The following is a 25,753-nucleotide window of genomic DNA, read 5'->3' as shown; positions in this document are numbered from 1 at the left end:
CCCTTTAAAAGCCTCCCTGCGTGTTTCAACCCGGGGGTGACGCGAGCGCGGTCGGGCCGTATGCAAATCAAACGCCAGCCGCCGGCCAATGGGCGCCGGTGCTCGGCGGCCGCTAGCCAATGGGACGGCGCCTCCCGGCGGGGCGCCGGCTCGCCCCATATAAGGAGCGCCTTCGCCATAAAAGGCAACATTGTATCGCTTTATATGGGGGCGGCGCGGCGCGGCGGGGGCGGTGGCGGAGCGGGGCCGTGAGCGCGGAGCGCGGCGGGGCCATGGCGGGGCCGGCTTGACCCGGTCCGACCCGACCCGCGCTCGCCGCCGCGATGTTGCCGAGCCAGGCCGGGGCTGGGAACGGCGCCGCCGCCGCGCTGGCCCGCAGCTCCGGGCTGGGCCGGTCGCCGGTGCCGCGTGGGGCGAACGGCGGCGGGGCGGCGGCGGGGGCGCCCGGGGGCCGTCTGGAGCGGGAGGCGCTGTACAGCGGCAGCGAGGGCGACTCGGAGTCGGCCGAGGAGGAGGAGCTGGGCGGCGAGCGGCGCGGCGTGAAGCGTGGCCTGGCCGAGGCGGCAGCGGCGGTGGCGGCGGGGCCCGCGGCGGGAGCGGCGGCGGCGGCGGCCGCCTACAGCGGCGGCGGGGGCAGTGGGGCCGTGAGCGGCGCCAAGCCTGGGAAGAAGACGCGGGGCCGGGTGAAGATCAAGATGGAGTTCATCGACAACAAGCTGCGGCGCTACACCACCTTCAGCAAGAGGAAGACCGGCATCATGAAGAAGGTGCGGCCCCGCGACTACGGCCGGCGAGGGGGTCGGCCTGGCCGGGGGTGTGGGCCGCGTCCCACCTGCCCGTGGGACCCCAACCGAGCGCGGAGCGGGCCGTGCCCGGAAACGGCTGAGGCTTCCCGGTCCCGCGGACCGGAGGGGGCGGCCCGGCACCAGCCCTTTCCGGGGGGCTGCGCGGGAGCCTCGGGCGGGGAGCTGGGCGGCCAGGAGCGGGAATCCCCGCGGCCGGGGGATGTCGGTGTGCTTGGCGGTCCACGGACGTCTGGTATGCCTGGGGAAGCCCATCCCGGTGCAGCGTCCACCTCTGGGCCGCAGCTGACCGGGGCCGCTCCACGCTGTGAGCCGTCGTTGGGTGTTTGGTGGCACAGCTGGGCTGCCCTGCCCCGCAAAGGGGCCCGGCAGGGCTGGCTCCTCGGGCCGCGGAAGGGACTAACGCCACGTCTCGGCCGGTCCAGAGTGCACTCCGTGGTTCCTGGTGTGCAAAGACAGATTAGAAACTTGGGGGAAATTGTGGGCGATTGGAAGCAGCTGGCTCGCCTACATCCCTGGTGGTGCTCATAGCATCTTCTGAACAACTGGGCAGTGCTGCACCCCAGCTGAGTTGGGCATCATGCACCCTGGGAAGGTGGGAATGGGTATGGGGTTCCACTGGACACCTGGGTGTACGGGATGTAGAATTAGGACATCCTGTCTGTGGAAGCTTGTAGTGTGCACTGATGGCATATGAAGAGTGTACTTCCTAGTCCACAGGTATTCACCTGGGGGATGGTGCAGTGGTGCTTGGGTGCAGCTGTGCTCAGGACTGTGAAGCCTTAGAGAGGAATCTGGGTTCTAGTCCGAATGGAGTGTCAGTAAGGGGAACAAGGTAGCAGTGACATTGTAACATTGTTACAATGTAACAGACGTGTAGTCCCAGTAACATCTTTTCACAGAGGTGAGGAGGAGAGACATCCGGATGTGTCTGGAGAGGAGAGTGGATTTCCAGAATGGAGATATTTCATTGTCCCTGTGTTCTCAGACTGCTCTACTGAGGGGACCACTCTACCTGCAGCCTCTTGGCAGGCAGCATCACCTAAGGGCATGCTAAAGGGGGTGGAGACACAGCTCGAGACAGTTCAACCTGTACAGAACCAATCTTGGGTTGGTTTTAGAGGCCACAGCTCCTCTGGCATGACAGGAAGCCTGAGCTGGTGTGAGGAACAGAACAGCCATGCTGGGAGTGCAGGGACATGCAGTGACTCTTGTCCTGCACTTTATGTTGTCCCTGTCACCTCTTCTGACTTTCCTGACTCCCTCTTCTTCCCTTGTGCTGCTGGCAGGCCTACGAGCTTTCCACGCTGACTGGCACTCAAGTCCTGCTGTTGGTGGCCAGCGAGACAGGCCATGTGTACACGTTTGCCACACGGAAGCTGCAGCCCATGATCACCAGTGAGACAGGGAAGGCGCTGATCCAAACATGCCTCAATTCCCCGGACTCACCCCCACGCTCGGACCCCACCACTGATCAGCGCATGAGTGCCACGGGCTTTGAGGAGACAGACCTCACCTACCAGGTGTCTGAGTCGGACAGCAGTGGGGAGACCAAGGTAATGTTCCTGGGCGCCCAAGGAGGCATGGCCTGTGCTAGGAGCCCTGATCATCCCCAGGCCTCTTTAAATAGCAGCTTAGGGAGCTGGGGATGGATCCCTTTTTGCTGCAACTGCAGTGAACTTGTGCTGTGTGCTCTTGGGATTGACTCCTTGGCTGACAACAGTGGTGATTTGAAGAGGGAGGGAAGCGGGTGGCAGGTGTCCTGGTCCTGGCCTTTGCAGCATGGCTCCCCACTGGCCCAGCCCACCCCCCTGGCCAGCTTTCAGCACTGTTATCTCTCCCCAGGCGTCTCCATGCTCTCGCACTCATTGATAAAAATTTGATTCTGCCTCCATGGCCTTATAAGGCCTGGTTTCCCTCGCCAGAGTCCCTGGCAGGGCCCCTCACATTCCTTATAAGCTGCAGCTGTCTCTTGCTTTGGTGCTGTTTTGGAAGGGGGCAGGGAGGACATGGGGAATGGAAACATTTGGCTGGACAGACCATTTCTGCTCCCTGCCTGTTGTCCTTGCAGACACTGGCCATTGCCTGCCTGTGTTACTTGTGGCCTTTTGCTCAGGGTGGCCTGCCCGTGGGTGCAGAGTCAGGCAATAGTGCTTTTCTGCTGGAAGGGCTCTGTCTTATCCCTGCATTCCCTGATGCTCTTCCTCACAGCTGTTGCAAGAAAGCCGTCTCCTGTATCCCTCCTACTTCCTTTGCAGGCTGGTGCTTGGGTCCACAGGTACTTGGAGGTGGGAGGCAGGGAAGTTTGTGGTGCAAGGCTGGGATGACATGCTGAATTTGGAGTTGAGCCACAGCTTCCCAGATCTGTGTGCAGTGCCCTTGGGTGCTGTGAGTTAGAGCAGTCTTGTACTTGTGCCTGTGGCATGAGTACCGGACTTGCTGCAAAAGTATCCTTCCAGGTGAACTGTGGCCTTGCTCTAGGAGCTCTCCAACCATTTATGTACAAGCCACAGCAGCATCCTTGCCATGCAGTAGCCGCTAAACATTAAGCAGATAGAACCTTGAGATCTCTGTGGAATAATCACAAAGGTAGTGAGTGCAGCCCTGACATGTGCTCAGCATGTTGCCTGGGGCTTCAGGGGTGTTCAACTGCCCGTTTTTATGCTATGACAGCACAACAGCTCTGGTCACAGTGCTGCTGGGTGCCCAGCAGCCCCCTATGGCCACTTCCCCACGTGTGTGCAGTGGTGCACCAAGCACAAGCTTATTGCTGCTGAGCCCTGAGAAACATCAGCAGTCCCAGAGATCCCTGGAAACAGAGGAGCTGTGGTGGGCCAAAGTGTTCCTGACTGGAGACTCTGTGCAGGAGCCCAGAAGAGTCCTTGGGAAGGCTTCCTTCTGATGAGAGCCCAACACCAGTCCGGGCTATCCCAGTCTGGCATGTCTTCCCTGAGTGCCTCTGATTCTCAGTGTGAGCTGTGTCAGCCCTTTCCAGCAGGCAGAGGAGCCAGCTATCACCAGCAATCTCTCCCTTGTGCAGCCTATGTTTGTAAGGACTTGTGTCTCTTGGGCTTCTCCGGGATGAAAAGACAAGTTCTGTGAGCATTTTGTAATGAGACGAATTACTTGTACCTGGAGTAATTTGGAGGTGCAGGAAGCACTGTGCGTGGCAGCTGATCTGTCCCTAGCACGGGACTTGCCCGCATCATATCCCTTTAGATTCTTCCTGAAAGTACTGCTAATTAGGCCCAAATGAACTGTTTTCTTGGGGTGCACTTACTCTGCAGAGATCTTCTTAACACAACTTCTCTTTTCCCACTTTCTGATGCAACACTGCAAGCTCCATCCCAGTGGTAATGCTTAGTGTGGGGTGCTTTGTGGCCACAGTGAGCATTTGATGTGAGGCTGGAGGAGCTCTATGGCCCTGTCTTCTGCTTGACGTTCTGATTAAACCCACCCTGGCCTGCTGAGAGTTCCTGTCAAGGCAAGCCCTGGGGCTGGGGACAGTCCTACCCTGACCATCCCCAGTCCTGCTGTGCCTTCTGCAGTCCTGGAAGTCTGCTTGGTGCTCTGGCAGAGATCAGCCTGATTCGGATAGACCAAGAAGTCCTTTGAGAATTAAGGGAGCCTGTGAGTGGGCAATGCTAGGTGGCTGGCATTTGCTGAGGGATGGGTGGTACACATGGCTGGGTTACACAGGTACCTCACTGGAGGAGGTGGCAGGAGATTCAGAGCCTGGACGATCAGGTCCAGCTGCATAGGATGCTCTGAGAGGCTTTCTGGCCTTCCTGTGTGAACTCTGCTTTCCAGATCTCTGTGTGGGCAAAACCTGCTTGTGTTCAGCTGCTGCAGCAGAGTTGGGAAGACAATGCAGCCAGGCTGTTACCTGCAGTCAGCAGCCTGCTGGCATTCCTCTGTGCTACAACCAGCAGCAGCTATGAGACTCTCCTGTTGTGCCAGACCCAAACTCTCTGCCATGGTGCTGAGCTTGGACCACAGCTGGGATTGGGGCATGCTGTATCCTTGTGATGATACTGTTGTGCACTGACCTGTCTCATCTTTTGCAGGCCCCAAAGGACACTGTCCGTGTGCAATCTCTTGGGTGTGGTTATGTGATCCACTCATTCTGTGAAGCAGTGATGTGGGTGCAGGCAGACATCTGCTGCTATGCTGCACCTCTCTGCTCTGTGCTTGTTCCCAGACACTGCTCTGCAAACTGAAGTTTGCACTGAGCTGTGACGGGGAATGGATATGCAGCTGGATCAGGAAGGGAATGGAGTTCAGGGCTGCTGTTTGCCTCAAGGCTTGTCCACGGCCCCTTGGGTAACCTCTGCTGAAGGTGATCCATGGCTTGGCTCCTATTGAAGGCTGGCCTCATGCGTGTAGTCTGGGCTTTGCAGGGTGCTGGGGAAAGCCAAGGAGCCCAGGGTAACTGAGGCACCCCAGACAATCATGGGTATGTGGCAGCGGGTGTCCAATCCCAAAGCCTTTCCCAACTCTCTTTCTGTATTGGGAGCTATTGATGCAGCCCAAGACAAACACAATAAAGATGGAAGGAATCTGAGTCTCCCCTGTGTCAGAACAGGGAGTGCAGAGATGGAGTATGCATGGTTCAAGCCTGCTGGCAACAACTCTCCAAGCACCTTTGCTGCTCTCATGATACTGAGGTTTGCCCTTATGCTTCTAGGGAGCCCTGGGAATCCTCTTAAATAGAGTGCTGTGAACTTTTTGGGATGTCTCCTCAAGCCCTGAGAGAATGGAGTGCCCTGGCTGCCTGGGGACTATGTCTCAAGGGTGTACTGCTTTAGAGTTATAGCTGGGGATGTGGAACCCTGGCTTTTTCAACTGGGAACAGGATCTGTCCTGCCCCACTCTGCTCTGGCTCTTCAGTGGGCTGGGGAGAGCTCTGCCCTGTCACCCACATGGGGAGGGCACCCACAGCCTCCTGTGTCCCATGTGCGATGGCAGGAGTTTGTGGTTGAGCTAATGGAAAGTGCTTCTGCTGGGCTCTGCTCCGTTATCACGTGCCTCTTCTAATTTGGACTTCAGGCACTGCGGTGCCAAGGGTGTTACTCTCCTCCCTCCCCAGGCCCTGGGGCACGACTGAGTGCCTGGGATTGGATCCCCCTGTCCAAAATGGGCTGCCTTCCCTTTTTTAGCTGTTCGTTGAGCTGTGAATTCCTTGTTCCTGGCAGCCTGACAAGCTGGGAACAAGGCTTAGCACGTGGGAGAGCTGGGCCCACCAGCCTGCAGTGGGAGGGGTGGGAGTGTGGCAGCCTTAACTCTTCCCAGCCGTACTGGCAGCTGTGGCAGGACATGGGGATGGCAGGTCCCTTGTGGCTTGTGATATGGTCTCCTGTGAAGCAGTGCATTCTTAGTGTGCTCTTGACCAGATGAGCAGGGCAGGGGAGGAGCCATGGGGACCCTGGGTATTTGAAAGGGGATTTGGCGGACAGAGGCATGTTAGGTGAAATATGACTGTTAGAGACAGCAAGGCTTGGTTGGTTTCTTGCAGACCCAAGCCACATCCAGCTTTGTGGCTGTGGAAACCAGGGTGTTATGTGCTCTGCAGCCTGGCACACGCATTCCTCCCTTGTTTCCAGACCTGGCAGACCAGTCTCCGAGGCTAGTGTTGGCCCAGCACAGGGCCCTTTCCCTGGTGCTCAGCTTCTCTGGCAATGCTGTCCTCAGGCACAGTGCTCTGATGCTCCTTGCCAGGACTGTGCTGTGTGCTGGCTGTAGCTGACACGTAGGGTCCTTTGGAAGCATTTGCCTTGTGCCTGTCTCCTGCTAGTAGATTTGCAAATAGGTGCTTTCTACTGCCTTTGCTCCAGGAGATTTGTTGAGGCATTCCCCAGGGCCTGCCAAAGCTGCTGTCAGGTCTGGGTCTCTCTAGTGTCCAGGTTTGCCTTTGCTCACCTCTCCCTTGCTGCTTTCAGCATACAGCTGCCTTTTAAGAGCCAGTTCTCAGCTTGTTCTTGGTTGTGTGTTTCCTGCCTTAAGGGAAGTGCTGTGTGTTCCTGACAGGAGGCAGTGTATGCCTTTACGTCTGTCCCTGCAAGAACTGCTTTTACCTGTTGTGTGCCAAAAAGAGGCTATTCTCCTCTTAGATGTTTTGGGGACTCCTGGGGAGGGTAAGGGTTGCTTTTTCCCCTGATGCATTGCAGGGAAGGCTCTCAGGGGATCTGTGTGGCCCTGGGCTTGTATCCAGAGTTTATGCTGAGCACTCTCTAGCTCTCCTCATGCTACATTATTGGGTACAGTTTCCTCATGTTTGTACAAGCAACTCTTCTCTGCTGCCCTGACTCTCCTCCATGTGCTGGAGCAGGCTACTGAGGGTATGATTTGGCAAAGGGATGGAACCTACAGAGCCTGGTTTGGTGTCGTGGGCAGAAGTCTCATGGGCTGGTCTGAGTTTTCACCATCTCTCCTTTTGTAGGATGCACTGAAACCTGCATTCGCTGTCACCAACCTGCCGGGAACAACGTCCATCCAGACAGCCCCCACCACCTCAACCTCCATGCAGGTCAGCAGTGGCCCGTCATTCCCCATCACTAATTACCTGGCACCAGTGTCTGCCAGCATTAGCCCCAATGCCGTCACCAGTGCCAACGGGACAGTACTGAAGACTACTGGAGCCAGTGCAGTGACGTCTGGGGGCCTCATGCCAATACCCACTGGCTTCACCCTCATGTCAGGTCAGTGCCTTTAGGGGCTGAGGGCTGCATCTGTCTGTCTTGGCACCTGGAGTATGTTGCTGTTCTCTCTGGGGAAGAGGAGGCCTAGTGGCAGAAGGGAAGCAGAGTGGGTTGTTGCTGTAAGGTGAACCTGGCTGAGATTCCTTGTCCAAACCCAGCCAGGCCAGTGGCTGGGGAAGGGTCATGTAGTGACCGTTTCCTTAGAGTGCTGCTAGCTGGCCCTGCTGCTGGGAGGTGGCAGGGAGTTGAGCTAGGACCCCAGGACAGCACCAAGAAGCCTGGAGGGAGTGAAAAGAGCTGGTGGTGACAAAGCCTTTCTTTCTCCCTCCTTTCGGCAGGTGCTTCCCTTTCTCCGGGGACCCCTACCATTCCTCTCACTCAGTTACAGCCGCACTCTCTGGCTCTTTCCAGCCAGCAGGGCCAGGTGGTCACGGGTACAGCTGGACAGCTGCAGCAGGCACAACAGACAGTCTTCCGCTTCCCTGCCAGAGCTGGAGGGCAGATCGTGTCGCTGACAGGTCAGCACTCGCTTCTCCTCCGCTTGCTAGAGGTGGGGGGATGGAGGCGTCTGTGCGGGTCCTGGTCCTGGCCACACAGCTGACCACTGACTGAGGTGGGAGCACAGACGAAGCAGAGCACAGAGTACCCTTGTTGTAGCTTTGGGGGAGAGATGGGAAGACAGGGCAGAGAATGCTTGATGTAGGCAGGAGTGGCATCCTGGGGGATACAGACCAAGGGAAGCAGTGGGTTTTCAGTCTCCCGCTCCAGGGTTTGGCCTGTGGCTAGCAAACGCAGAGGAGACAGGTCTCCAGTGCAGCTGTGCTGAGGCTGAACTGTGGTGCTAGAATTGATGGAAGGATACTGCAGGGGTTCAGGTGCCCAGTGGCTACTTATTGAGTAGCAGCTGCCCTGGCTTTTGTGTTGGGGTCTGCAGTAAGTCACTGAACCACAGTGATTAGGGGGAGACACAGAGCAGAGGAGTGGTGCTGCTGTGCTTCCTTGTGTACATTGTCCTTTGTAGGAATTTCTTCTTGTGCTGAGTCAAGGCTCTCCAGGTGTGGTGCTGTGGCTGAACATGCTCCTGGCTGGAGTTTCAGAACAGGGTTAGGCTCTCCTTTGTGGGGCAGCCATCATCTGAGGACCAGCATTGGTATGACAGTATTTCTTGTGTCCTACCTGTTTATACCCAAGTTGACGAGTCTGATAGCCTGGGTACTTTCTTGGAATGCTTAAGGCTCCCATGGGCCCTGGCAGACAGTATGATCCCATGCAAGGGGTCTGGATTTCCCTTGTGATCTGGAGGAACTAAGAGAATAACTGATGTATGTCTCTCTCATTTGATGTGTGGGGAGATGCCCCGTCTGAGCAAGGTGGACAGTGATTCCTGCTCCCTGACATCCCTTACTCTTCCCTCTGGAGACAGGACCTCAGCCTTAGGGGAGCTTTCTGTGCTAAGCTCTGTTTCTAGAGCTGAATTGCTTTGCAGTGAGTGGTCTGGGCCAGAGGCTGTGTGGCTGTGCCCCTGCACCTCTAGGATTCAATGCCTTGAGGCCATGTGTTCTGTAATGCCTGTGTAGGGCACTGTGCTGTCCTTGAGGTCACAAGCTCTGAGACAGCAGTGGCCTAGAGCCCTGTGGAGGATCAAGCTGATCTCCAGACTGTGAAGGCAGCAGAGCCCAGCTGGTTTGCGCATTTAGGCTCTTGCGGTTCTGCTTGGTGCAGCGAGATGATCCTTGCAGAGCTGGCTGAGCATTGGAGAGGCATATGCTGGGCCCTCTCCTCCCAGCATATTCTGTGCTGTGTCCTGGTGGGGCCAGGAATGGTGAGGAGGGCCCCAGATGTTCTTGAACCATGCCTGGAAGTTTGGCAAAAGCTGTTGTGGCCTGTTCTTTACTCTCTGGAGCTCTGTGGGCCAGCTACCTTCTTGGCCCGTGTGCCAGGAAAGAACACATTTTGGTTTCTGCCACATGCTGCTTTTGTCTAGCCTTCCCCAGTGCAGTGTCATGCTGTGGAACTGTATGCAGCCGGTGAAGGACTGTGGCGCTTTCACGTGGTCCAGAGTACCTGTATCCCTGTGGAGCCACAGGCTCATGGGTTCTTCTTTCTCCCCAGGTGGTACCATGGCTCAGCAGGTCCCAGTCCAAGCGATCCAGGTGCACCAGGCACCGCAGCAAACGTCTCCCTCTAGTGACAGCAGCACTGACCTTACCCAGACCTCTTCCAGCGGAACAGGTAACCACCTTCTGTCTGCCTTCCTGACCACTGCTGATAACAACCCACACCAACAGACCTCGTGCTTGCTCCCTGCCCAGTTTCCTTCTTCAGACCAACTCTATCCCAGCCTTTCTGACAGTTTCCCAGGTGTCTTGATCCCTGTTGCCAGCTCCTGTGCTATGCCATATCTAGGTAGATGCTGCTGTGCCTAGGGCACCTTCCAAGGGATTTCAGAGCTTCTCCAGATACATCGTTAACTCTTACAGCATGGAGCTGGGAACAGGTTACCCAGTTCTCAGATGGTTTCTTAGTGAGGCAGCATTGCTTCACAAGGCATTGGCTCACATCTGCTTGAGATTTTTACTGTCTATGCAGAGGACATCTCTTTGTTGGCAAATTCTGAGTTCAGGTGCCTGGATGCAGGCTGAATCTAGTTCAACAGCTTTATTAAAGCTTCATCAGGGAACTTGAGATGCAAGTTGAATTTAGTCCTGGGATGTTTGACTACTGTGCTTTTCTGCCCCTTCATACTCATGAAAGGAGAGGTTTGAGCTCTTCTACTTGATCTGTGGGACTTTTCCCCAAGAGCTTGGGAGACAAGATGGGTATCTTCATGCACCATGCCTCAGCACAGCATGGCTGAGGGTGCTGAGCAGGCATGTGAGTGTGGCAGACCCCTTTCATGTGGCTCACATGTAGTCTGTCCTGGTGCCAGTGACCCTCCCAGCGACCATCATGACGTCGTCTGTGCCAACCACTGTGGGTGGCCACATGATGTACCCCAGCCCACACGCGGTGATGTATGCGCCCACATCTGGCCTTGCGGACGGTGGACTTGCAGTCCTCAACGCTTTCCCACAGGCGCCCTCAGCGATGCAGGTGTCCCACGGCCAGGTCCAGGATCAGGGTAAGAGAGCTGTCTGGGTCAGTGCTCCCTTAAAGTGCACCCACATCCTGATTTTTCTCCTCTTGCATGTATTTATGCTGTATGTTAATTTCCAAGAATTTTCTTCTCAGCAGTCCTAGTGGCTGTACAAAGGCCTGGCAAGGGTGATGCTTGATGTGCACTTGTAGATCTTGCCATTCTCTTGTGCAAAGGATTGCTTGAGCTCTTGCTGGGTAAAAAGGGTGAGGGATTCTGGGATGGGTGGTGTGTGGGGCAGGCAGCAGAGGGAGCTAGGAGACTCTGGAGAGGTTGTGTGGTTGCATGAGGGAGCTAAACAGCATGAAGCCATGTGGTCAAGACTTGGATTGAGGACTTGTGCCTGCTTCTCCCAGCATTTGGAAAACTAATGCATGTGGCTTTCTTCTGGAATGCCTCCATGTATGCAGACTGGCAGCTTTGTCCTTGTGAAGCTCCATGGAGCTCAGAGAATGGATCCAAGTGGGCAGCACTGTTTCATTTGTGCTTCTCTCTGTGGCAGGTGGCGTCCCCCAAGTGTTCCTGACAGCCCCATCAGGCACTGTTCAGATCCCAGTCTCAGCTGTCCAGCTTCACCAGGTAGGCACAGAGTAGTACTTGCAGGTGTTCAGGGGGTATTCTTGCTCTGCTCCTGCCTGCACATCCTTTGTGTACGTGGGCAGACCTGGCTGGGTAGGGTCAGTCCTCAAGGTCTGGGAAAACTGTCAGTGCCACCCACCTTTGGGTGACGCAGTTTTGTCCTCCGTGGACAGGTGCCCAGGAGGGACAGTGCCCCCCTGGCTGCTGGCATGCATGGTGTCAGGGCATGCTGTCCCCCAGTTGGTCCTCCTCCCTTTTCTCTCTAGATGGCTGTCATCGGGCAGCAGAGCAGCAGTGGCAGCAGCCTGACGGAGCTGCAGGTGGTCAACTTGGACACCTCACACAGCGCCAAGAGTGACTGAGAGGCCTCTGCTGCCAGCCTTTTGTATCTGGCTTGTCATGCCAGTGTTGGGGCTGGTGGCAATTCCTTCTCATACAGACTGCACCAGTTATTTATTGTTGCCTTTTCACGTTTCCTTCATCCACACATGCACACACACACATGCACTCGCCCACCCCCACGCACACAGGCATGCGCGTGGGGCTGCAGAACCCACCTGGGGTGGAGCGGTGCTGGGGCCATGCAGGGCTTGGGGCATTTGGATGCTGCAATAGCTGTGCTTGTCTCACGCCAGCCAAAGAAATTTGTCTCTCGAGGGGAGGATTGCTCTGCACTGTAAATAAATACTGCGGGCCATTCCCAGCTGAAGGCTCTGGCTCCTTCTGGGCGCTCCGAGTCACCTTGCCCATGAGTGTTTACTCTGCGTGGGGCTCAGCTCAGTCCTGGAGCCATCATGCAGGCGCAGCTCAGACCAGAGTGGGTTGAGGCTGTGCTGCTGGCCTCAGCAATGTGCCTTTGTGGGGTGACAGGTCCTGGCTGCAGCAACTCACCCTGGGCTCTGGACGGGAGAGAGGGGCCAGCTTGCATGTGCATCTCTAGGCCTGTGCGCCCTCCTTCTGGAGGGCAGGGCACAGCTGTTGGCACGTGGCCCTGTCCTCCTTGTATGCACTACAGTGAGCCCTCTGCCCTTAGTGCCTCCTCACTGGGCTGCCTGGCAGATTTTCAGCCAGATTGGCCCAGCCCCAGTGGCTGCCCTTGCACAGCTGAGGTGGTCTGTAGATGTCCAGGAACACAATGATGCCCTGGAGAGCTCCTCAGGGGCTCTGTGCTCTGCTCAACCCCACACTCTCAGCCCTCGCACTGCTTGTGGACTCCGTACACCCAGGGGAACGTGGCTGGGTCCTTCTTACATCCCCCTGCAGCTCCAGCCAGCGTGTTCTAAATTTCTGTGTCTGATGCAAGGTGGAGAAACAACTCAAATGTCAAAGGGAAGAGCCCATTGGGCATTGAGCTGCTGGGCAGGTGCCAGGCTCTTCCTCTGAGCATCAGGGTGATCTGCAGGCCATCCTGGGTTGTGGAGGAACAGCTGTGATGCCTGTACAGGCTCAGCAAGGCTGGAGGGAGAAGGGCTGGAGCATGCTTGGTCTGCATGGGAGTTGCTGTGAATGGCTCTGCTACCTAGCCCTATCCCTGGAGGGAGAGTGAGCAAGTGAGAGAAGCTGCTGAATCCTTAGGAGAAGAAGCAGCTACTGTAACTTTTTTTTTTTCTAAGTTAAAGACAAAAGAAGCCTTGGAGAAAAAAAAAAAAAGAAAATTACTTTATTTTTCTAAGTGTTAAACTCAGTATTTATGTAATTCTTTAAGGAATAAAGTTTGGCTCCTGTACAGTTTTAATGGGGTTTGTACCAGGGGGATGGGAGAGGGGTGGGTGGGTGGGCATGGAGGCAGGAAAGGGGCCTTGCTTTTGAGTTTGTATTGTAACCTTGGACATGTTCCCTCAGCATTAGCGTTTAAGCCACACTCTTCATCCACCAGCATGTGCCAGGGATCAAGCTCAACTGAGTGGGATGCTTGTTTCCCACTTGTCTGTACTGAGGACTCATAATTCTGGGCTCAATGGGCAGAAAGCGAGTGAAGCAGTGGCTAGTTTCTAGAAGTGGGAAACCCATTCCTCAGGAGCAGGGGATTTGTAGCATGCATGGGAGCCAGAGCTGAGCTGGGTTTTCTGATGATCGCCCTGTTCACTTCTGGTCCAGGGACCTGCAGCTGTTCTGTCACTGCTCTTGGTGTGCAGCAGTGCTGCCTGTGACTGTCTAAGGGATTTAGGCATCCCCACTCTTCCCTGGGTGTGGTGAGTGACCAGCAGTGGCTAATCCCTATTCTCCCTGCTTGCTGTGCGGGTAGCATCTTCTGAACCCCTAGCTGAAGATCTGGGCTGTAGATCCCCCTCTACAGCCTTTCTGCAGTGCACAGATATGGACAGGTTCCCTCCAAGCTCCCTGTACAAAGAATTCCCAGAAGGGTCTTTCAGCCCTTGGTCTGTTAACAGCCTGGGAAGGGCTTGTGGAGAGTTGGTGAGTGACATTGCATGCTGCCTCCCCTTAGTATCCTTGCTCTAAGAGTGATGCATACACTGCAGCTCAGAGCATATGGGACTGCTAAGCCGTGTCCCTTTGCTAGGTGTATGAAAACTGCTCAGTATTGCTTCCAAAGCAATCTGGGTACCTAGAAGTTCATCCAGGGAGAAGTGTGGGTTTGGGGTTTGCGTTGTCCTTTGCCCCAGCACGTCAGTGTGGCCTGGCTTTGCTCTGCTTTGCTTGTGCTAGCACTATGGAGCAGAGCTGTTGGGCCAGAATGGCAGGAGAGCCCCTGCTGCTACAGGGTGTCTGACTGCATCCCCTCCCTGGCTCCCCAAAGGCAACTGCTGGTTAAACGCTAATGGTGTATTTTATTTAAGTGCAGACTTGTAAGAACACTTGTGTATCAGGGATGAAATGGCATTTATTGTGTGGTGACATTTTTAGTTAATTTTACTGGTTTGAGGGGTGTGTGTGTGTGTGCGTGCGTGTGCGTGTGTGTGTACGCATAAGTGTGTTTGGGATTATTATTTTTTTTCCCTCCAGTTTCCAGGGTTGTGTTTCTGGAAGGATGTGGAAGTAATCACAGTACTATGTACAGAGCTTTCTTTTGTATTAAAAAAAAATTACTCTTTCAATAAATGTTATCATTTTGTGCACAGATTTGGGATCTCGATCATTCTTTGCGGGAGGGGATGACACATACCTTAGGGGCAACGCATGGGGATCAAAGGCAGATCCTGCATTGGTCTGTTTACTGTCAAGGATGAGGGTCTGTCTGAGCCTGATGTGGCAAAGAGGGGTTCTTTGCAAAAGTCTCCATCCCTACTGCCTCCTGCACAGGTGAGACCCAACCACCTGGACTTCTACTCTGGGAGTCCCAGACCTAGTGCAGGACCAGAGGGGGCCTTTGGCTGACAGCAAGACTGTGAGGGCTGTCCTTTCTGAAAGCTCTGGAATAGTGTTGGTGGTAAGCAGGGCATGGTGTCAGTCAAGAGAAGTAAAAACCAGGAATGAGGAGGAATGGGGAATTTTGAAAAAGAATTGTTCTAAATCATGGGTGTTAATAGGGAGGAGCAGGGGGACTGTTAAATTCCCTGCAGAAAACTGCTATGAGAAGATACGGCAATATTCAAAATCCAAACTGGAGAGGTATGAAGTCAAGTAAAAGGCAGATGCCTAGAAGCCAGGTCAAGGCACAAGGGGGCTCAGTAAAGTGTGTAAAGCTGTGAATGAAACCAAAAGGAAAGGGGCTCATTACAATCCTCAGGACTGCTGGGGCAACAGTATGCCAGCTAAAAATGCTGCTATCTAGCATCAGATCCTGGAGCAGATACCAGTACGGTGCAAGGAAAGCTTAGCACTGATAAAAGTCTGTGCAGTGGAGGCACAGCGCTTTTCCTCACAGTGCTGTTTGGAGAAAATATGTCAGTGCAGCAGGAGAGAAGGTTGCACAGGAAGTGCTTAGGAGCAAAACACAGCTCAAATGGCTCTTACCCCATTAGGAAGTGAGGTGCTTCACTTTTACAGGTTACACCACAGCTAGCCCCATGTGCAGCATGCCTACACAGGTGTGTCTCGTGTTTCAGCACCACAAACCTCCTATCAGCACAAGCAGTCCCATGTCACTTGTGCACAGGGGGCTGTCTGTGACATATGGAGCAAGATACCACAGATGTAATCTTTATTTTTAGGATAAATGACGTACTAAGCATAGAATCTGGAGCCAAGACATAAGCAGGCCGTGTGAATACCACAGAAAACCTCTCTGTGTCACAAACAAGATGTCTTGGTAGTGAATGGGGAAGGAAAATGACATGTTAATTGAGAACATGGAGATTTCAAGAGCATCCATGGGATTCTAGAAAGAGAGCATCAATAGCATCAGAAGAGATTACATGCACTAATGGTGAAAATCAAGAGCCTGGCTTGGAAACATGAACATTTACAGTCCACCACTGGTGCCCCAGCTTTAGAGGATGGTCTCCACAAACTGATGCAGTACTGCACTGCTTTATCCAGCCTACAGTTAATTGCCATTATATTGTTGGGATTAATTGCTGATTGCTATTGTAAAACATGGAAATTGTCTGATCAGTTGCATTAGTTCTGAGGGTAGAAATTAATTTGGGCACATACATGAAGTTGCTCCAGCATCAAATAAGAAAGTAGAGTCTCATCTATTTAGCTGATTTTAATGTTTGTTTATAATTTAAAACAAATGTTAGCCACAATCCAGGTTGACTGCTGTGAGGCCTACCAAGGAAGGGAAATATGGATAAAGGATAAGAATTTAGATTTTACAGTGTTACACCAAAGGTAGAAAGGAACTGGAAATAGGACAAACTTGTGTGCAACAGGCTTCAATTGTCTCTCTAGCAACACTGAGGACAGTTTCAGAGGCCCAAACCTGCCAAGAGCCAGCACAGCTGTCACTGAAGCCGAACAGGGTGGATGCGGGGCTGGAACCACCCCAGGGCCACGGGCCTGATGTTGCTGTAATTTTTGATTAATGGTTATTATTACATTATTATTGCAATAATAATGTTAGTGCTGACATGACATGCTTTTAGCCTACCTACCACCCATTCTGCTACAGCCCTTGATGAAGACGATTAATAATGGCCAGTCTTCGTGAGCGAAGATTTGGGAAAGGTCATTAACCCTTCGAGCCTGCGCAGTGGATTTTTTAGGTGAGACACAGCGTGCGCTGAACTGAGCCCACCCTTTAATCCTGAGGTTCATCTGCCGGGGCCGAGCAAGCTTGGACAGTGGCAGTGAGGGTCTCAGAATGTAGGTTTGTTTAGAGTGACCTTCTCTTAGATGGATTGCCTTACAGGGCTGACTTGGACAGTGGCAGTGAGGGTCTCAGAACGTAGGTTTGTTTAGAGTGACCTTCTCTTAGATGGATTGCCTTACAGGGCTGATGAGCTCCATCTGCCCGGGGGGCCGGGAATCGAACCCGGGTCGCAGCGGTGAGAGTCCTGCACCCTAACCACTAGACCACCAGAGGCCCCACTAGAAGACGATTAACCACCAGAGAAATTGTACCAACGCACAGTGCAACACATGTTATCAAAAAGCCTCTTGAGCTCTGGCAGGTGCAGTTTTCAGCTCCCATCTCCGTTTCTTCTCATTTCTAATATTAGCCAGGAGAATCAGAAGATACTCTGATCTTCCATGTTTTTCTGTCTCTCACCACCGGCAGGGAGGGGCAGCAGCCCTGTGACCCATGGCTGTGTGGCCACAGACAGACCCCTGCACTCCAGCTCCAGCTGCAGCTGCAGCTTGCATCCCCTCGCCTCAGAGGGACCCGGGAAGGGGAGGCAGCAGTGCCCTTGTGGCCAGGAAGGGCAGTGGTATCCTGAGGTGCATTAGGAAAAGCATTGCCAGCACGCTGAGAGGTGATCCTGCCCCTCTACTCAGCCCTGGTGAGGATCACCTGGAGAGCTGTGTCCAGTTCTGGCCTCCTCAGGACAAGAGACACGTTGATCCTGGAGTGGGTCCAGCAGAGGGCAACACAGAGGATTAGGGGACTGGAGCATCTGCCTTACGAGGACAGGCTGAGGAAGCTGGGCCTGTTCGGCCTTGAGAAGAGACGACTGAGAGGGGACCTCATCAATGTCTATCAGTATCTGAAGGGAGGATGCCAAAAGGATGGAGGCAGGCTCTGCTCGGTCGTGGCGAGCAATAGGACAACAGGCAACAGAGAGAAACTGATGCACAGGAAGTTCCACCTGAACATGAGAAAGAACTTCCTTACTGTGCAGTGACCGTGCACTAGAACAGATTTTCCAGAGAGGTTGTGGAGTCTCCAAGAACTGTCTGGACACAATCCTGAGCCAGGTGCTGTAGGATGATCCTGCTTGAACAAGGAGGCTGGACCAGATGACCCGCTGTGGTCCCTTCCAGCCTGACCCGTTCTGAGATTCCGAGGGACGAGAGGCGCGTACCACGCAGCCTCCGCCGCTCCCTGTCCCTCGCCGCCTCCCGTAGTGCGGACCCGGAAGCGCGGCGGGTGGTGCTGCTGTTTCCGGTCCCTCCTGGTGGCGCCGGGGCAGCTCCCGCGGCGGAGCCTTCGAGTCTCGGCCGCGCCGCCGCCCCGAGTGCGCGGGGAGAGCCGAGCCGGGGACGAGACCTCTCGACGGGGCAGGCGTCTGAGGGGCCCCTTCCTTTTCCCCGTGCCGGGAGTCGGTCGGCCCCCCGCGCACCGAGGCCGGGCTCTGCCGTGCCCTGCCCGGCCTCGCTGCGGCTCCGGGGGGCGGCGGCGCAGCGGTGAGCGAGGGGCCCGGACGGTGGGGCGCGGCTCGCTGGGGTGTCCGGAGCGGCCGAGGCACATCGGTGCGAAGGGCCCTGCCCGCGCCTATGTGGACCCGCCGTCCCGGCGCGGTGGGAGGTTGGGCTGGGCTGGGCTGGGCTGGGCTGGGCTGGGCTGGGCTGCTGGACGCCGGGCCGTGGTGCCTGGTGGACTCGGCATCACAGCTCTGACACAGAGTGCAGCGCCTGTGTCACAGCGGTCTGACAGTTCGGCTGTGGGCACTGTGGCCTCCAGTGCACGTCATTCACACGTGGTGCAGCAATACTTCAGGTGCCCTAAGCCCAAATTCTCCCCTTCCTAGCTACAAGTCCATTTGGGCCCCTTCTTTTGGGCTCCGCTCGAAAGAGGTTTTTTCATGCTAAATGGGATGATGTGGGAATGGGGTGAAGTTACCAAACTTCACAGAGACTTCCATTTTATTCTGATTTTCATTTTATGTGAACCTTGTAGGATGGGTTTTTTTCTGTGCGTATGCACCGTCCAAGCTCATTTAAGGAAAATGATTATTTGGCTTATTGTGTGGCATCTAAACACTGTTACAAAGTACAGGACAATAACTTGGTCTTTTTATTACAGAGACTGCAAGAAGATTCCCATTTGGCTTGCTGCAAATTCCAAGGAAGGCACAACTGAAGGTAGGTATGAATTTCTTGGCAGACTGCTTCTCTCTGCACCTGGAAAACATTTTGATTGTGCCTGTCATAGTCTTTGATGGTTAGTGTCTTCTTTGGTTATACCTGGATTGACTGTTTCTGTTGTATCTTAACTCCTTTTTTGAGAATGACTTGTGTTACCACCAGTGGACAGAATCTTGCTTTGCTGCTTCTCTTACTGGCATGTGTGACAGGAGAGCCTGTTCTTGTGTTTCCCACTGCCACCTACCTGAGCTCCTCTGACAACCTTCCTATCAGACTAATCTGGAATCCTTTGTAGTAGTGAAGTCAATCCAAAGCCAGTCCATGGTGTTTGCAGCTGGCCAGCTGATTGCTGTCCCTCAGCCTTGGACAGCAAATTATTTCCATGCTCCTCTTTGCACAGGTCCAAGCAGAGAAGCACCACGCCTTCTTTGTAGTCCTAAGATATGCAGAACAGTCAGGTAACAGAGAGTAGCAATCTTTTGGGTTTGTTGAGTTTGTCCATTAATAAAACATTGTAAAGGCAAAGAATTCTGAGAAGAGGCCAAGGAGGAAATACTGAGTGAATTTGACCTGATTTGATGTATATGAAGTAGATCTAAGAAATTGCTCATTATTTTCTTCAGGGCCTGGTGAAGGTCCCTCTCTACAGTGAGAGTGTCTTTAGCTTTGGGTAAACTTGCAGTCTAAACAAATAAATGGTAATTAACAAGAGAAAAGATAGAAGTGCAAAAGCAGCAACTTGGGAGGGTCATTTTGAGGACAGTGGCAGAAATGAGAACAGGATCTAAGTCTCCTGTCATTATTTGCTGTCTTATAAGAGGGACCATTTTGCCTTGTTTTGGGTTTTTTTTTTTTAGGAGAACCTCTGTCTGTGTGTGCCTGTGATGCTGGGAACAGGTTTTGTATATGAAATGCTGTCTTATTTTCTCGGAAGGTAAATGTGAGCCTTTGCAAAATAGGTTTTCCTTCAGAGCTTTATCCTGGGTGTAGGGTCTCAGGATCAAAAGCTGTGCCTCAACCAGTTCTACTGTCAGGCAACTGAGGTGCTCTCTCACATTTTCCCTAGGATGCAGCTCAGAAATAAAGGCTTGATTCTGGTTCCCTTCTGTCTCTGCAGGCACATCTGCTGCCATGGTGAATGAGAAGCACAATGGCAACCTGCTTGTGCAGCTGGGACCCAAACTGCAGGCCTACCCGGAGAAGCTGCTCCGGCAGCGTCGAGGCCACAACGGCCGGCCTGAATACCTGATCCAGTGGAGTGTGATTAGCTTGGAAGAGAGAGCAGTGGGAGGCAGCAGTGCCTCCTGTGCAGAGACCAAGCCAGAGAACATCTCGATGTGGATGTCTGCAGAAGAGGTCTGTGCCAGCTGCCCAGCACTGCTGGGCAAGAGTAAGCTGGAAGGGCCGTGGGTGAAAGAGGAGAAGGCACCAAGTCCGTTGGCTGCAGATGTCCCGCTGGACGAAGCCTCGCTGCTGGAGATGAAGGCTGATGTCGGGAGCCTGGTGCAGCGAGCCATGCGGCAGTTGGCCGAGGCCGGGACGCCCAAGTGCTCCATCCTGAACACTGTGCACGTGCTGAGCGCCTACGCCGGCATTGGCTCTCTGGCGGGTGCCTTCAGGGAGACGGGAGCCCTGGACGTGCTGATGAAGATGCTGTGCCACCGGGAGAAGCAGATCCGCCACAGTGCCGGCAAGATGCTGCGGACCCTGGCTTTGCAGGATGCAGGTGGGGGCTGCTGCTGCTCAGTGCCTCTGTGGAGGTGCTGCTGGGCAGCTGAGGGGTGACAGTCCTTTTGTGGGGGTGAGATGCCTGGGAAGCAGCATGCCTTGGGGCTTGTTGGCAAAAGGGGAAGAATCAGTCTGGATCTTCCAAACTTCCTCAGTTGTAGTTGTCTGGAGTGCTGTAAGAGTTAAAAACCCCTGACAGGTTTCTGAGCTGGGATGCTAATTAATTGTTAGGAGTGTTAAAGAATATTAGGGGTGGCTGTCTCCTCCAGCAGTCCCAGCACCTCTCCTGCTCTGCCACTAGAGCCCAGCCTGAGGAGTCTGGGGTTCCTCAGCCTGAGGGGTGCAGCTGCCGCTTTCCTGTTTGCAGGTTCAACCAGTAGCAAAGCTATCCCAGAGCACAGACACATGCAGGACACTGACAAGGCTGGGCACGGACAGTGGTGCCGTCTTCAACAGCACGTACTTACGAGACTCACATAAACACAAGCACAGACAGCCATGTCCCCTCCTGCTCTTCGTCCAGCCGAGATAGAAGGTCGCTCCTGCCAGCACACACTGCACTTTCCAGGTTCACAATTACACACACATTCATGGATCCCTTGGGTTCCAGCACGGCCCCTCTGTCTGTCCTGCACCTGGGCCTGGATCCAAGCCCGCCTACCAGCCTCAGGAGTCCCCCTGCTCATCCATTTGTCAAGCTCGATGCTTGCTGACAAACATATAGCACTCAGACACTTGTTCCTCCCACAGTCCACATTTCACAAGTCCCTTGGGACTTCCAGCACAGACCACCACCTGCCTCATACCTTGGTCTGGACCCAGGACCTTCCTACTTTCCAGCTAATCCAGTGTGAAGTTTTGCTAACAAGTTAAATGCACACTCCGTGCCCAGCAGGATTGGGGAAGATAGAGATACTCGCCCTTTCCTGCTGGCACCAGGCACTGCAGTCCTGCTTCAGCTGCTGGTGGTGCTGACCTTCCAGTAGCTTGCCTCCCTTCCAGTAGCTGTATTTTGGGAGACACACTGTTCGGTCCCCAGTGGCTGATGGCCGAGGACCCTCCCTGCTCCAGTCACTAACACTGAGACCCTTGCACTTGCCCCAGTAGCTGGCACCTCAGACCAGGGACACCTACAAGTCTTGATCAGACTTGAGTAGCTTGTACTGAGCCCACTGTACGCCAGTCTTCCCAGTAGCTGGCTCCAGGCTCAAATCCGTGAGACCCTCCCCAGGTCCAGAGGGCAATGGCATTTCCAACTGTCAGTCTCTCCACTTGCTGACTCCACAGGGCTCCCACGCCCCCAGTTAGGCTCCAGTTCCTAGTACCGAATGCAATTCGCACAGGTCTCACCAGTAGCTGGCACAGAGTGCTTGCACTACACACACACACGAGGCAGAGAGAGTTAGAAAAGATTTAATAAGAGGACGTAAAAAAGTAGGACAAACTGTGTCAATGAAGTACAGGGCTGTCAAACAAGTGCACTGGCTAGCCATGCTTTAAACATGACTGGTGCCTTTTATATTCCTTTCCGTGCACCCTCTTTTGTGTTCCTTGCCAATTCCAATTACTCAGATAATCTTACTGAAAAATAATCATTCTTAAACTCCAGATATCCTTACTAATTATTGTGACTGACCAGATTTGTTTCTCCTCACTGCCTCCATTAGCATTTGTCAGTCACGTTTGTGATTCTTTATGTTATCATTTATGGCTTCCTTCTTTCACTTTTTGCAGTGAAAAGGTCCTTGACTAGATACACTTAGAGAAACAGACAGTCTCCTTCCGCATACCCTTGCAATGAAGACTGGTACCAAGGGGCTTGGCAGAAGCCTGGAGGATAGAGGCTGGTCCTCACCCAGTTCTCTCATTTAAGAGGAGCTGCCATGACTTGGAAGTGCCTGATGAGCCTTGGGTGCACCTGGAAGGTTGCTGGTTGTGGTGTATCCCACAAGAGATCTGGCTTTCCCTGTCCTAGTGTCTGAGTTCGTGCAGCTCTGAAGTGGGGCAGATGAGGGGCTGATTGAGGTTAAAACTTCTTTTCTTTCCTGGGGCCCTGATCTGTAGTCAGTTATTTGGGTTGCTGCTTTGGGTGAATCTTGCAGCTTTAGGGGTAGAAAAAATACATTGTGGAGCAAAATGTTGCCACTCCAGATGGAAGGATAGAACATGGTTCAGGTGACAGGGAGCAGCAAAGCTGTTCCTTGCCTGTGGATCTGTCTCTCGCAGGGAGGGTGGGGTACGGGTTGTCTTTATGGGGCCTGAAGAGTTTTTGTTGCTGTTGCAGAGAGCCGGGCCTATGTCCTGCTGTCCCTGAGCCAGCAGGATGGCATTGAGCAGCACATGGACTTTGACAGTCGCTGCACCTTGCTGGAGCTGTTTGCTGAGATAACATCCTCTGAAGAGCAGTGCATGTCCTTTGAGGGGATTCACCTTCCACAGGTAGTGGCAGGCCCTGCCAGCCCTGGGCCTGTGGGGCTTTAGGGGCCAGGAGGGGTGGGAGTGGAGGGCCAGGGTGGTGTCCTTGTTTGGGACAAGAAGGTAGTTGGAGTTGGGCAGCTGAGCAGGACTGGCTATTGGGAGAGCTGGCACAGGATCTGGGCCTGGCGTGAGGCTGGCAGTGGAGGAGGGGCACATGGAAGCCTTTCTGTGAGCAGGGAGACGAGGGTGGGCTGAGAAGTCTCTGCTGCTGCCAGCTGGTCCAGAACTCTCCTGGGATCCTGACTGTGGATGAGCTGGTGGCTTGGAGAGAGCTGGGAGCTGGAGGTGCTCTGCAGGCTGAGTCTGACAGCTGTGCTTGTTGCAGATCCCTGGGAAGCTGCTGTTTGTCCTGGTGAAGCACTACCTGTGTGTCACTTCTCTCCTGGACAAGATGAGCGGTGATGTGGAGCAGGGAGAGGAGCAGCAGGGGTGCGCTGTACCCAGCCTGCTCCCTGAGGAGAGGAGCCGTGTGAAGCAGGAGTTTGAGTTCAGCATGGCCATGGCAAACCTCATCTCGGAGCTGGTGCACGCGATGGGCTGGAACCACAACCACAAGCCAGAGCTGTCGCCCCGACAGGAGCTCCGGCCTCGCACCACCCGCTCCATCTTCCAGCAAAAGACTCCAGCCAGCACTGCTGTCCAAATGCCTGTACTCAGTTCAAACCATGGTCCCCACAAAAAGCAGGGCCGTACCTTCTTGACTCGGTCAGACTTCGCAGACAGCAGTGACTATGTGGAGTACTTACAGGCAAACCTGGTGCGTGGCATGAGGGTGCGCTTGCTGGAGGACTGTGGTGACGTTAGAGCTGGGGAGGAAGGCGAGTTTCTTCAGAGCACTAACAGCATGCACACAGTACAGGTATGTCATGGGCGGACATATTCTGGCTGGGGTGGCAGAGGGGAGTGACCAGAGGGACTGATGATTTCTAATGATGTCTTTATGTACAGGAAGTTGAACAATAGATGTATCATAATATATATCACTGTCTACATCTGTCCTAGCAAAAACCTCACTTTTCAGAGCTGGAGGTGTGGGTTGTGAGGAAAGCTAGTCTGGTTTAGTACAGGTTGTGCTGCTAAGATTTCTTGGTTTCTGAAACAGGTGGCTATATCCTGGGTCCTGGGAGCAGTCCTTAGTGCTGGTTTGATCTTGAGGGTGATTTAGGAACAGGCTAGCTGACACAAATGAGTAGCACAGCAAAAGGTACGTGAAGAATTTAAGCCTTAGTATGTGAATTACAATGTTTATGGCACATTGTTGTTCTCAGTGGGTTGAACACAGCCTACATAGTTGTTGCTTTTGATCTGTGAGTATGTGTTGGGATCTTTTTCCCTTTAAAAATGCCCTTTAGGTGAGTAGACCTCAGCTGAGAGCTTCTGTTGAAAAGAGCTGTGTATTTGCTAAGTTTGTGCCAGAGGTCAGGAAAAGGCTTCAATATTTTAAGAGGGGGAGGAATCATAGAGCAGTTTGGGTTGAAAGGAACCTTTAAAGGCCATCTAGTCCAGCCCTCTGAAATAAGCAGGGACATCTTCATCTAGACCAGATTGCTGAGAGCCCCATCCAACTTGACCTCAAACGTTTCCAGGGATGGGGCATCTACATCTTTTCTGAGCAACCTGTTCTGGTGTTTCATGACCCTCATTGTAAAGAACAACTTTATGTCCAATCTAAATCACCCCTCTTTCAGTTTAAAACCATTATGCCTTGTCCTGTTGCAACAGGCATTACTAAAAAGTCTCTCCTCAACTTTCTTACAAGCCCCCTTTAAGTATTGGAAGGCCACTGTAAGGTTTCCCTTGAGCCTTCTCTTCTCCAGGATGAACAACCTCAGCTCTCTCAGTGTTTCCTCATAGGAGAGGTGTTCCATCCCTCTTATTGTTTTTGTGATCCTCCTCTGGACCTGCTCCAACAGGTCCATCCCTTGTACTGAGGAATCCAGAGCTGGATGCAGTGCTCCAGGTGGGGTCTCATCAGAGGAGAGTAGAGAGGCAGAGTCGCCTCCCTCAACCTGCTGGACATGCTGCATTTGATGCAGCCCAGGGTGTCATCGGCTTTCTGGGCTGTGAGTGCACATTGCTGGGTCATGTCCAGCTTTTCATCCACCATTCTGCTAAGTCCTTCATAGGGCTGCTTTCAATCCCTTCGTCCTCCAGCCTGGATTGGTACTAGGGTTTGTCCCAACCCAGGTGCAGGTCCTTGCACTTGGCCCTGTTGAACCTCATGAGGTTCCTCTGGGCTGACTTCTCGAGTTCATCCGGGTCCCTCTGGATGCCATCCCTTCCCTCAGGCCTGTCAACTGCACTGCTCAGCTTGGTGTTGTCAAAAAACTTTCTGACAGTGCAATTGATCCCACTGTCATTGATGAAGATATTGAACAGTATTGGTCCCAATACAGATCACTGAGGGATACCACTTGTTATTGATCTCTATCTGGTCATGGAGCTGTTGACTTGTGGATATGACCATTCAACGAATTCTTCATCATGTATTGAATCCATATCTCTCCAAATTAAAGAAAAGAATGTTGTGGGATCCATGTCAGAGGCCTTACACAAGTCCAGAGAGGTGACAGTGGTAGCTCTTCCCTTGTCTACTGATGGAGTCACTCCCTCATAGACAGCCACCAGGTTGGCCAGGCAAAACTTGTCCTTGGTAAAGCCTTGCTCGTTGTCTTGAATCACCTCCCTATCTTCCATGTGCCTTAGTGAAAGATTTTTCTTGTTTTGGACTGTGAATAGGTGATGTTTCATTTTGGGCCCCCTCAAGTGAATAACTGCTTTGCATCTTACTTTTCAGTGGTTTATAAATCTCTTTTCTATTATAATCCAGTCCATAAATGTCGCAACGAGGGAAGAAAGAGACGCTCAATATGAGAATCAGCAAGCTTCGTTTATTGATCATTGCTAATAGCTTATTATATGCTTTATAATTAGCTCATACATATTGCAAAAGCTAA

General features: G+C 53.5%; 2 protein-coding genes across 3 annotated transcripts in view; both read left to right on the top strand.

The window, feature by feature from the left end:
- The first annotated feature begins 323 nt into the window (after window positions 1-323).
- On the top strand, window positions 324-14,297 carry SRF (serum response factor). 2 transcript variants are annotated; one of them, XM_017835384.1, is made up of 8 exons: window positions 635-767; window positions 2,093-2,359; window positions 7,243-7,501; window positions 7,840-8,019; window positions 9,614-9,733; window positions 10,431-10,622; window positions 11,140-11,216; window positions 11,483-14,297. In XM_017835384.1, the coding sequence occupies exons 1-8, from the start codon at window positions 696-698 to the stop codon at window positions 11,576-11,578; spliced, it is 1,263 nt and encodes a 420-aa protein (XP_017690873.1). In that variant the 5' UTR covers window positions 635-695; the 3' UTR covers window positions 11,579-14,297. The 2 variants fall into 2 exon arrangements, with proteins under 2 accessions (XP_017690871.1, XP_017690873.1); XM_017835382.1 differs by lacking the exon at window positions 7,840-8,019 and having other exon boundaries at window positions 324-767.
- Window positions 14,298-17,879: 3,582 nt separating this feature from the next.
- The window catches only part of CUL9 (cullin 9), a 36,291-nt gene continuing 28,417 nt past the window's right edge, over window positions 17,880-25,753 (top strand). The window contains exons 1-5 of the mRNA XM_017835338.1: window positions 17,880-17,909; window positions 18,529-18,587; window positions 19,708-20,316; window positions 22,603-22,757; window positions 23,122-23,655. Coding sequence (XP_017690827.1) covers window positions 19,722-20,316; window positions 22,603-22,757; window positions 23,122-23,655 — 1,284 coding nt within the window. The 5' untranslated portion in view covers window positions 17,880-17,909; window positions 18,529-18,587; window positions 19,708-19,721. The remainder of the gene's footprint in view (window positions 17,910-18,528; window positions 18,588-19,707; window positions 20,317-22,602; window positions 22,758-23,121; window positions 23,656-25,753) is intronic.

The sequence above is a fragment of the Lepidothrix coronata genome, unplaced genomic scaffold, assembly GCF_001604755.1.
Source record: "Lepidothrix coronata isolate B3197 unplaced genomic scaffold, Lepidothrix_coronata-1.0 Scaffold255, whole genome shotgun sequence".
In the NCBI taxonomy this organism is placed as follows: Eukaryota; Metazoa; Chordata; class Aves; order Passeriformes; family Pipridae; genus Lepidothrix; species Lepidothrix coronata.
This window is presented reverse-complemented; position numbering and strand designations above follow the sequence as displayed.